At 37.9% G+C, this 12,498-nt stretch overlaps 1 protein-coding gene across 2 annotated transcripts in view; it reads right to left on the reverse strand.

Annotated features, from left to right (window-relative positions):
* The window catches only part of atp6v1h (ATPase H+ transporting V1 subunit H), a 36,138-nt gene that overhangs the window by 22,812 nt on the left and 828 nt on the right, over positions 1-12,498 (reverse strand). The window contains exons 2-8 of one of the 2 annotated variants that reach the window (XM_084731535.1): positions 12,276-12,375; positions 10,979-11,068; positions 10,621-10,734; positions 7,835-7,939; positions 5,445-5,504; positions 4,365-4,462; positions 1,488-1,680 (exon numbers count right to left, since the gene is read on the reverse strand). In XM_084731535.1, coding sequence (XP_084587661.1) covers positions 1,488-1,680; positions 4,365-4,462; positions 5,445-5,504; positions 7,835-7,939; positions 10,621-10,734; positions 10,979-11,068; positions 12,276-12,375 — 760 coding nt within the window. The remainder of the gene's footprint in view (positions 1-1,487; positions 1,681-4,364; positions 4,463-5,444; positions 5,505-7,834; positions 7,940-10,620; positions 10,735-10,978; positions 11,069-12,275; positions 12,376-12,498) is intronic. The other variant, XM_084731536.1, reaches the window with a different exon arrangement.

Here is a 12,498-nt window from a genome sequence, read left to right on the forward strand (position 1 = left end):
ACCCTCTGCAAGTTATTACATTGATTTTCAATGTATTCCCAAGATGTTCCAGACTTGTGTTGGTGCCATGTCAGATCCACTAAGTTCTTCTAGCAAAAGAAAACCACGGCAAGGGGAGATAAATGGGGGATCCGCCATTAATTTAATTTTGTCAGGATATAGTATAGGGAATTCATTACCTGGCATAATCACAAAACAACAGAGCCATGCAGCTCTTAGGACTGCATTAAATATTCAATAGATGTTTTGAGCAATCACAGCAGGGAGCTGAAAGGGCAGCATGATCATAACTCATATTTATGCAGCTTTTATGGGTTTTGATTTACAAGCTGCCTCATCTGTTGTTTAAGTTCTGTCATTTCAGTTTGCTCCTATTGTGATAAAATATACTATACAGCCTCATTAAATGCAAATGTTCAAAGTGCTATGCCAAGTCTTAGAAAAATACACACCGAATCAGTGAAAAAGTGATGGAATGAATTTATGCTCTGCAAACTTGATTTTTTAAAAATATGTGTCATATGGCACATAACGGAAGAAGGTTTTTTTTTTTCCCATTAACACCCTGTGCACAGTGCTGGTACAGAAATACCCTCTGAACACTGTGTGGTTTTACTGCAAGCCAAATTTTCAGACAGGCCAAAAAAAACTGAACCGATGTGTACAAAGAAAACGTGTTGACATTTAAGAATATGCAGTATAAAATGTACATACTGTAGACATGCAACAACTAGTCAACTAATCCATTAGTCAATCAAAAAAAATGTTAGCCAACTATTTTGATAATTGATTAATATGTAAGGATTTGCTGCTTTTCTTTGTCATTCATTTTTTCCTATCATGGCATTCATGATAGTAAATTAAGAGTGTAGGGCTGCAACTAACAGTAATTTTCATCGTCAAATAAGTTCACAATTAATCAATTAGCTTTTGAGCTACAGAATATCAGAAAAAGCTGAAAAATATCAATCAGTATTTCCAAAAGCTCAGGATGACATCTTCAAATGTCGTGTCTTGCCAACAACCGAAAGGTAATCAGTGTACTATTGTGTAGTAAAGAAACCAGAAAATCTTCACATTTAAGTACGAGTTGTAGTTTTTGTCTTAAATTACTAAAATTAATTAACTGGCTATCAAAATAGCTAGCAAATAATTTAATAATGGGTTCATAATCAATTATCAAAATTAAATCATTGCAGCTCTATAAGAGTCTTCAGGTTTTGGACTGTTTTAATGGACAAAAGAAGGAATCTGAAGTCACTTTGGGCTTTGGGAAACTGTGGTAAGCATTATTCACTGTGAAATGGTTAAAGTAGATTAATTAATAATGCAACTAATAGTGAGTTGCAGCCCTAAGATCATGCAAATGTTACATGCAATTTTTATGTGGTAAAATGTTACTCCAAACGTATGATGTGATGAAAACATTTTCAGTGACAAGTGCCATTTTAGAGGCACACAGAACAAGTGAGAAGTTCTCCACATACCCTGAAAGCAGCCAGAATGATTCGAGTGACCTTCTCCTTGACAGACTCCTGCAGGATGTCGGACAGCGCTGGCACGACGTTGTAGCGTCTCAACTGCTCGCAGAGCTGAGGACTGAAGGCCAGGAGCCACACACAGAAGATCATCTGGTACTGGAGCTGGAAGCCACACTTGTTGCTCAGCACCGCTGTGATGCTTTAACAGAAAAAATACAAACTATAAATCAATAAAAACTAAAATGGGAGGAAAACAAACACGCAAAGTGCTGGGAACAAAACCCGCATCTTCATCCACCATCTGTTTACTAATAGCGGAGCTTTCACAGCTGTGTGCCTACATGCTGCTCATCCATTATCTCTGATGATGGCCGAGATTGAAATGTTCAGACCATCTTTAGATAACGGAAGAGTTGCTCAAAATACACAGTGCTAATGACCATGACCACAGCGTGTTGTACACTTACAGAAATGGCTGGTAAGTGCAGAGATGTGGGAGCTCATAGATGTGCAATTTTCTGATACGTTGCGCAGTAAGGCCGGTTTTACAATGCTGCATTAAAAAAACAGTATGGGACCGAGTCAATGATGGTGGAAATCACTAATAATTGGACCACAAGACCTTTTAACTCTCCAAATCAGAAATATTGAGCCTTTTGTTAGTTTTTGCACTGTTCTTCACTCACACTCTTGCAGCTACCTACTCCTTGAAGAAAACTGGATGCAGAACAAAATGCACACACATCCCAAGTGAGTACACCGTATGAACCTGTCGATCAGAAATTCTTGATTGATCTCTGGGAGAAATTGGGGAAGAGATATAGATGCTTCGATACCATTATTTCCCTTCCCATAATTGATTCCGATACCTGAACTTTACATATTGGCCAATACCAGTGCATAAATAAATAAAAAATAAAAAAATAAATAATGTATATATAATCATACATACAGCACTTTAAGTTAAATTAGAGGAATTTCCAACATCAGTATCGGAACAACCCTACATGTCGATTAACATCTCAGACTTTATTTTGGCTGTCTGAATTGCAAAACAAAATAACTGCAAATATACTTGACATCCACTGGGATATTTCTGATCATAAAAGTAAAAAGTAAAAAGTAAAAAGACTTATTTCAGCAGAAGGTAGATTTCATCAAGAATATGACACATACAGAAAGTTAAAATGTCACTGAAATTGTGGCCTTTGAAGATTTAATACAGTTTTCAAAACTTACAAGAGTCAATGTGCGTCACGTCAGAGCCACAGAGAGAGCTCAGGTCATCTCACTGGACTCTCAGCAGACTTTACAAAGTGAGGTTAATTTGCTTCCATCATCTCTAAAGATGGCACTAACAGGTACAAGAGGTCTTTTAGTCCATCAGTAATTGGCTTTTTAAAGTAAATGTAATTTGGCCTGATAATAGCCAGGGATCTGACAGAGTGCTCCTCTACTGTCTGGCCTCTGCTTCTTCTTTCTGCTCTCTTAAGTTGGTTTTGGTGACAAGTAAGGATGACAGAAGTGGCATTGGTGATAACCATCACAATCATTTGGCGTTTACTCATTTTTACTCTTGTGCTTTTGTGTTCTTCATTCTAAATCGACACCTGTAAGCCAAGTTACACTTTGTGTACTCCAAATACTACAATACTTTTGCCCTGCATATAGCAAACCTACTATACATACTATAAATGAATTATAATGCTAATGTTTAACTCAATGATACTAACAATCTACAATAAATAAAACAGCAAAAACACATCAACATCAAAACATCAACAGAAGACAGCATAAGACAGATGGACCAATGATCAGGAGTTATTAAGCATTTATGCTGAAGACAAATTTAAATTTAAATTAGAATTAGAAACAGCGACCTGCAATAATAACGTGTCATCACTGTTACATAGTTGCACACAAAACATTAAGTGTAAAAACAGCTGTTGCTTTTTCATACATCAGGGGGTTGAAGGAACCCTTTAGTCCTTGATAAGTAGTTTCTGAAACTTCAAGTTCCACGTGGAAACACAGGCAGTATGGATGTATGATATGGACTGTTTCCAGTCAATACAATAACTAATAATTATCTACTTCTCATGGCCATTTCATATTTTTGTATTTTTATTCCTTTCCTTCTTTTATTTAAGTTAATAAAAAAAACCCATAAAACTCAAATATACTTTGGCTTTTATAGAGCAGAATTTGAATTAAATGTTTTGAAAATCTGTCAGATCAGCTACATTGAATCCTTAATCCCCCATTACAACATTTTTTCATCATACTTCACAAAAAAATACAAAAGCAGTGTCTATATATTTTTTATATTAATTAGTCGGCTATGCAATGGCCAAAGTCAGTAAGTCTTATGTCATTTAACCCCCGATGAAAATGACTACCTGAGCATTGTCCATTTTGTCTGCGCTTTTGTGACACACCACAGAATATGCAATGAAAACTTTAAAAACTGAAAGGTTTATCATGTAACTGATCATAAATCTCACTTGATAACTTGATAACCCACACTGTGTGTGCAGATAGAGAAATATGGTTGACCAAGCTATTCTAGATTACATAGAATTTCAAGATTTGTCAATGCAATCCTTCAGAAATACAACAGAAGAGAATGCACTAGAAGAACCGCATTTTTATTTCTTTTTTATTAATTGTATGCCATTTGAAGGGGTAACCTAAATTGGTATGAAACAACTAGAAAAAATACTTAAATAGGAAAACAATTCTGTGGGCTGAATGATACATTTTTAACATCATATTATGGGCTGGAGGGAGGGCCAGAAATGGCCCATGGCCTCCCAGTTTGACACCCCTGTTCTAGACTCTTAAAAACTGCAGGAACACTGTTTATAAGGAGTCATTACTCACCAGTTGACTCCATCAGCCTCCACCCAGGCAAATCTATACTCATTGACCCTCAGCATCAGCTGAAGACATCCAGCCACACACTGGACATACTGAGAGCTCTGCAAAGGACAAAAGCAAACTCTTACTCAAACAGCAGCATGAGCCTTGGCTGTGTGATCAGGAAAACAAACAACATGTTAGAGGGTCAAGTACAATTAGTGCGGATCTGAAACATGGAGTAGTTGACAAGCAGAGACAGCACGTGGAAGGCCAGTCCAAAAACTTGCATTACTGTCACCGATCAAACCTGAGGCATTGCACATGCAGTCTATCGTATTATACATCAAGACATGCTAGATCACAGACCCAATAGTACAATACAGAGCGATAGCAGGGAAAAGTGTCCCATCACACCTGAGCAGAATAATGTCAATTTGAGATTAGAGAGTGGAAGGAAGCTGAGAGGAGAAAATAGATCACATTAATCTGTTAATCAAAAGAGGTTGAAGAGAAGCAGAGAGGTCCAGCAGAAAGGACAGGCAGCAGTGACGACAGAAGAGTGGAGAAGTGGAGGTTACCTGGTTGAAAATGCAGAGGAAAAGATGACGTTCAGTTATTAGATAGCACTCAGGTCACTATAATACTGAGCACACTTCTCAGAATAATCACGCTATGCTTGAGAAAGTGTGGGATCTAGAATGGTGGGATGCTGCTGCTGCTGCACAAATGCTATTCCAATTTTCCTTGTTATCCTAATGTACAGGAGAAGCTGTGTTGTTCATGCGCTTTGAGCATTAAGGAAAAGTGGCTTACTGCATGCAACTTCCACGTGTACTGTTAAAACCAACCAGTGGCAGCAAACACCATGCTGTCTAAATGGAGAATTGCTCTAAAATTGCTCTGACAGACTCAGGTCTCCAACAATCTGCAATTAGTCATGAAAAACTGGAGTGCAAGAATAAGATGGGAGAGATAAAGAGGGGAAAGAACAGATGTGAAAGATAACTGACAGCTGACAGATTCCAGCTTACAAAAACCCTGCTGTTTTTTGGTGTTTTGGAAGCGCCAAAGTGACCGAAGATGCACTTCACTCATACTCACTTCACTGGGGGAAATAGTTCCTGCTCCTGAGCCTGTTTCTGGACCTGTACCATGTAGGTTCTAATGAGAGATACACAAAAGAAACAAGTGCACAGTAGTTCACAATCGAGCTAAGTAACAGAGGCATCGGGCTACACAGACTGTGCTGTAAAGCGTGACCACAATTCAGTGACAGTAGACTCTCACTGATTCGTTGACTGGCTGTTGAGAAGAGAAATTAATATCAAACATAATTTCAAGAAGTAGTTCTGGTCAGACCTGCAAACTCTAGAGTAGTAAAACACACACTACACAATATGATTTTTAAAAAATCATATTTTGATTATTTTGACAGATATTGCAGTTGTGATATGATTCAGGATTAGTAGTCAAGCTCATTTTTGCATCACAATTTTCATTTTAAGTGAAACAAAATTAAAATCACTATGATGTGACTTTTGTTGATATCTGTACCAAACCAATATGCTTTCCTCCATCTGAAGAACAAGATTTGTAGGCCAGGGCATCTCTGCAGCACAAATTACAAGTTTTGTCATTGGAATATTGTACTTGGCCATATTGCAATTGCAACAAGAGCTTGTGTACCCGCTTCAGGCGTGTGCACGCAGATCAGGAGAGGCTACAGTTGACATTTAGACTAAAAACATGGTTTAAATTGCCTCTTTTTGAGTGAAATTTTAATGTTGCAGCTTACAGACACTTGGATTACACCACGAGAGCAGTATGGAGACATTTTGTGGTTTTATTGTGTTCTTTTTTTACATTTTAAACTGGTCACTGCTCACTTCAGTTGTACTGGATTTGGCTGCAATGCTGTTTTCCACTGTAGCTCCAGCGGTGAATAGATATTAAGTGAAATTTCATTTTTGAGTGAACAATCGCTTTAAATCCTGTTGAAAATAATAATAATAATAAAAAAAAGGATGGCAAAGCACTGTTATGGAGGTTTGTGTGGTGTGTACCTGCTGCTGGGACTTTGTGATGTGGTGTGTTTGTCCTAAAAGAGCGAGTGAATGGTAATCATTTAGAAATGAGACTGCATAGATGTATGAATTGAATTTTTTTTTTATGATTTATCATGCACCCCTACTTTTCATCACTAGAACCGAAAAAACCCATAAAGTGCCAATGTTGTGTAAGGACATATTTTGCAAAGACACATAAGGTTTAAAACAAAGAGAGACAAAATCATGCTTTTGGAAAGGTTGGCTGTACCTGCACCTCCGGATATTTTAGAAATCTTTGTGCGCAATGCAGAAGTACAAAAGAAACTGGAAATCAATATTCAACTGTTTTATCAGCCCACTCTTTTGTGCATACATCTGCCAAGGCAAAGGCAGCACCTACAGTGTAGCTTTCATCAGACCATCTCAAGGCCTGACAAGCCAGCTTAAACTCAATATGAATAAATACATTACATTCATTCAGACAAGGTTTTCAATGTGAGCCCAAACAATAGAATTTAATTAAGGGGAAATGAATCGAGACAGAGAGCAGAAATTGCTTTGACATTTAAGATGATTGGACACTTTGGAAAAAAGGAATAAATTAAACTCCATATGAGAAAGGGGAAGCCAATGTCTCTACACGCTGATGTCCAAACATCTAAGAAATTAATAACCCCATGACATGACAAATCAAAACAAGAAACAAAAACTTTAATTTGAAGACAATGGAGTAGAAATGCTGCTGTGGTGATCACATACAGCTGCTCTTTGGATACTTCAGGTGTACTGTGCTCATTCCATGGGTAAAATTTGGTCTCCAATAAAAAAATTTAAATATAGGTCTCTTTCAAAATCATCCAAAGCACATTGTAGGGTTTGTGTGAAATTAAAAAGCCTTTATTTTTTGTGGCAATATGTATGTAAAATAACTGATGATGCATTGTGACTGACAGGTCCTTGACAGGTCTTCTTCAGGGTCACTGTCAGCAGTAGCATTCACACCTTCAGTATATTGTGTTAAAGTGATGAGTTGTGAGGTGTGTGAGCTATTTTTAAATGAGCATACACTTCAGACTTAATAATGAACATGCAGTATTTGTCTTCAAAACTTTTTGTTGCTTTTGACCCCATCATCTCTCTTCAACTGCCACCATATGGCATCATGTTTCCATTTATCTTTAATGACTACTACTACCTGCTTGACACTGTACTGTTGTTAGATGTATAAAAACACACAGAACATACAATTTGTAGCAAAAAAGGCACAGAAAAATTACACAATACTTTACAGGTCACATGGTAATATTGATGGCTCTGTCTCATAGCCAGTTAATGACTTTTTTGACAGAAGTCACTGAAACCACCTCTGTGATCCAGATATTTAGATAAACATACTTTTAAACATCACAAGATATCTTAGCAACCCAACACTGATTTACATACCTGTGAGCTGAGTTGACTTTTGATCCAGTTGAAGTAGTAGTTCAGATCACTTCCCTCCATCAAATCACGGCCCCAGGCAGCTAGCTTAGCGATGATCCTTGCCGCCTAATATAGGAGGAAAGACATTTTACAAACCCCCTCCAGTTAAAATCACATTTTTCACCTCATTAAAATGTCCATATGGTGTTCATCACATGTCACAAGACATATCAGGAGCAAAATAAGCATCTGACGTCATGCCAGGTGCAGCTTCTCAGGGGTCTGGGTAGGGGTTGGGGAGTGTGGAGTGGGTGGGGACTATTTGTATATACGTAAATCCTTGAATATTACTAAAGGCAAGGTGTAGAGCTATATGTAAACCATTTTAACTTTAATTTAACTTTAATTGACCCTTCGCTAAGCACTGACCTGCTTAGTTATTGTTGCTACGCCTGCCAAACTTTCCATTCTAACACCACATTTATGCAGTTTACAGTGATAATGGTGAGATTTAACATTGAAATTGGGAGTAATTGCTGAAAAATGAGTTCTTAGAGAAATAAACAAAAGCAGTTTCTCATTGCTCTCTGATGATGGTGGATTTTGTCTGCTAAAATAATAACTCACAAGCAAATTTCATAAGTGTAACTGGCTGATGTAAGCTGCTGCTAACTCCGTGAGTCGGCCGATAAGTCCATTTTAATGTTTCCATCTAACATGTTTTAAAACAAGAACCCTGTGAAAAATTGTGTATGTAAAAATACCTGACAGCTGCGTACATGATATAACATTAATGCAAAAAACTGAGGCTAAGCTAGCTTACATCTCAGCAAACGCTGGTCAGATGGTGAAATACGGCTGGTGTTAGGTCTATCTACATGATAGATGACAGAAATACACTCATTAACATGGGAAAAGGAAGTGCAGGGACTCGATTAGTGCAGCAGACCTCGAGACAGGTCACCCAGCCGGATGAGTCGGACCACAATTGCAGAAGAGAGCCAGGATAAGAGCTAAGCAGGCCCGGCTTAGACCTGAGACAGCGAGCCAGACAGAGATGCATCCTTGTTGTCCCACTTTGATTCTGCATCAGCTCACATCCTCCTCCTCCAACCCCCATGTAAGAAATGCAGATGCAGACGCAGTGGTATCTAACAAATTTGGCTGGAGGTGAAGTTACTGCAGCTAGTAAGCTAGTGTTAGTTAGCCGGACATGCTAACGTTTGCAATTCACATCTAGGCCATTATAAACTTCACAGAAAGATCACTGTATAGCATTAACTATAAATATATTTACTTTTTACTAAAGTGGCAGCAATGGTAATCATGCAGACTTATTAAACGTGTAAAAATAAATACATGAAATACATTTCTGACCAGCAGTAACAAAGTATTCATTTTGCTGCTTTATTTAAAGGCTTCTGTCCATTTGTAGCTCTGGTTACAAGATCAGGTTTTGTCTATGATATATTACAGCATCTTCAGTTAAAATTCCAAGGAGAGGAAGAAATAAAGAATAGAGAGTAAGGGTGAAGGCTTGGCAATCTAAAACAATAGTTCAAAACAGACATCCTGTCAAAATAGCGAAAAAAAACCAAAACATGATCTACAACCCCATCTATGTGTGAAATATTACTGAGGCCAAATCAACAATTTCATGAACAATGTCTGCTTGCAAAGTGCCTCCAGAGTCCTGTAATGAGACAGGAGCAAATTGTGTGGAAATATCGAGGCTCTAATGTAAAAGCAAGAATCAGCATGATGGTTGGATTGAGTTAAGGTGCTGTGTCACAGACTTGGGGTCACATTATGCCCACCTGCTGGATGCCATCTGGCTGGTATTTTTAATTAAGCCGTGGGTGCCCTGTAATAGTACTCAGTTTGTCGTTAGGCGGTCACTCTTTATTTGAAGAGGGTGGCTGAGAGGAATCATTACATTAATTGCCTGTTTTTGTGGAAAAAGGGGGAGAAGGTTTGCTTGTGAGGAATTATTGATGTCTTGCTATGATTAGAAACAGAGCCATCTGTGAAAAATTCATGACTGTGGAAAATGTAATGAATAAAGCATCTTATTAGTGAAAATAAGACATCTGATTCAGTTCACTATGATGTTTGACAGATTATGCTTAATTAAATCATGTCAGCTATCACACTGTGCTAGAGTTTTGAGCATGGACTAGATGTTTCTCCACCTGCTCACAGCCCACAGTGCACATATGTTGACCTTGTTCAGTCTACAATGTTCTTCCTGACAGTAACTTTTATCAACAGGAAAAGGCTGTCTGGGTTAAGGGATTGCACTGGATTCAACATGCACTAGGTAGTCTAATTTTGCAGGCTGGGCTGTGTGATATGATCAAAATTTCAGACCCCAATATTGTTAATTTCACATCCAGACAACAATACATATCACAATACAGGACATAATAAATAGTTTATATAAAGTTACCACATGGAAAGGCCTGACAGATCAGACTTTTGGTCAGACTTTTCATACCCAAACCACATCCATGCAACAGAAGTACCCCCCCCCCCTTTAAGGTACGCACTCCTTGTTTTGTCTTAGCTGGTTGGAGTCATTGCAAAGCATTGTCCAAATCATGAAAAATATTGCCATAAAGAGTGTGATTTATGACACAATCAAATAAACAATGGAGGATAATATTAAAAACATAGACATTTTTTCTGTGGTCATATTGCATAGCCCTAGTTGCAGGAACAGCCTGAGTTGTGATATGTCTTGCATTTACATTTTTTCATACTCTGAAAAACACAAAAACATTTAGTATAAATCTCTATTCACTCACCATGTGGACAGTAAAAAGGTCCTGACGATTCAGCATTGGAAGGAAGTAGGACCAGGCGGTGTTCTTCGTCTTTTTGGCGTAGTCAAAGAAGATGTTCACGCGCTGATGGTTCTCCTGAGTCACAGCAGAATTAAGATCTTACATGACCTCGTACATTGTAAACCTGGACTGAAACTTATTTGCTGCAGGTGGAGAAACGGATCGACGACATAAAACACGACCCGTCTTTAGAACTTTAAAACTCTATACTGATGCAGTGTTTCCATCACATGCTTAACAGATAAAGTGTAACTTAATATCCCATGTTTTAGAAGAAAAGCAGTATATATATCCACAGTCAGTGGGTCTATTTGTGTACCTGCAGAGTGTCATCAATCAGAGTCAGGATGTACTGGACTGTCTGCTCCTTGGAGATGTGGGCCATCAGGTTCAGAAAGGTCTTTGCACACTGAGCCAGAACAAAATAAATACATAGAAACTCAGACACAGCACAAAGCCACAGCACCCATGTACCTATTGACAAATGCAACAAAGCGCCTTTGCTTTTATTCTGTCTGGTACCTCTAAAACAGAGACTAACTTGGCAAAGCAAACCGCGAGATGGTGTGTATGAAGTGACCAGTGATGTTACAGCATGAGGCTGCTTTCAGACCAACAATAGAACTACAGAAGAACAGAACAATACATGCTAGGATTGGTTTGGTAGAAAAAGAAATATGAATCAGGAAGTCCAGTTTAATGGGGTTTCAAAGGCCGAGGTGCTGCAGGTGGGTTAAAGTCTATTCACACCCTGAAGAAGGTTGTTTTTGCCACTATGTGTGGCTTGCAATTCAGCTCCAGTTACACATGTACAAGCATTGTCTATGTCATTATGAAATAGCAATCTGAATAAATGATTTTCATTTTTTGTCAGAACACTGCCATGGACCTTTCTTCTTTTAAAACTGACTCTGTTTGAGTGTGGATCACAGGCCCATAAGCATAGAAAAAGTTTTAAATAATGCCTGTGTGGTGTGGACAGGGCCTAAAATCAAGTTGAAGACCATCCTGACGACATCTAAAGGATAACTCTAAAGCATGAGTTGGATGAGAATAGGTCTTACTGTTCTTCTTGTTGCTTCTATTATGGTAGGCTCTTGGATGTACTGTAGTCTGTATTGTACCTTGAATTCTTGTTTGTTGTGTCTACTTGTTATGTGTAGGACTACAGATGGAAATTAGCATTTCACTAAATCTGGTGCAGCAACATGTTTTCATTTCCTGTAAATGATCAATGTCATTGCACACTGTCCTTTTATAAATCAAATAAACTATTTTCATCATTGATTAATCTGTTGATTACTTTCTCAATTAATCAATCAGTTGTTTGGGCACATTTGACATTGTCAAATGTCTTGTTTTGTCCACAACCCAATTATATTCCATTTACTGTCATAGAGGCATAGAGAAACAAAAAATATTTACAGATTCATAAGCTGGAATCAGAGAATTTTTAATTTTTTCACTTAAAATATGACTCAAGCTGATGAGACAATAATCAAAATAGTTGCCGATAAATTTAACAGTTTGCAGCTAATCAATTTATCATTGCAGCTCTGAATGAGAACATTTACTAAACCCAAAAATATGCACAGATAATGTAAAGGACTTGATACCTGATGTCCTTCATTGGTCAGAATGACCTGCTTCTCCTCAGAGTTGGCCACCTCAAATTTCTTGATGAATTCACAGTCTTCTGCAGAGATCATCTGACTCCTACAAGAGAATTCATCAACACATTGCCATATTAGCACAATGCTACTAAATATGTCTGCCACCATCACTTGAAACAATTCACTGTATACATTTTTTACTTCGAACTCCAGCAAGACCAACAGT

This window comes from Lutjanus erythropterus, chromosome 12 (assembly GCF_056507025.1).
Source record: "Lutjanus erythropterus isolate fLutEry1 chromosome 12, fLutEry1.hap2, whole genome shotgun sequence".
NCBI lineage: Eukaryota > Metazoa > Chordata > Actinopteri > Lutjaniformes > Lutjanidae > Lutjanus > Lutjanus erythropterus.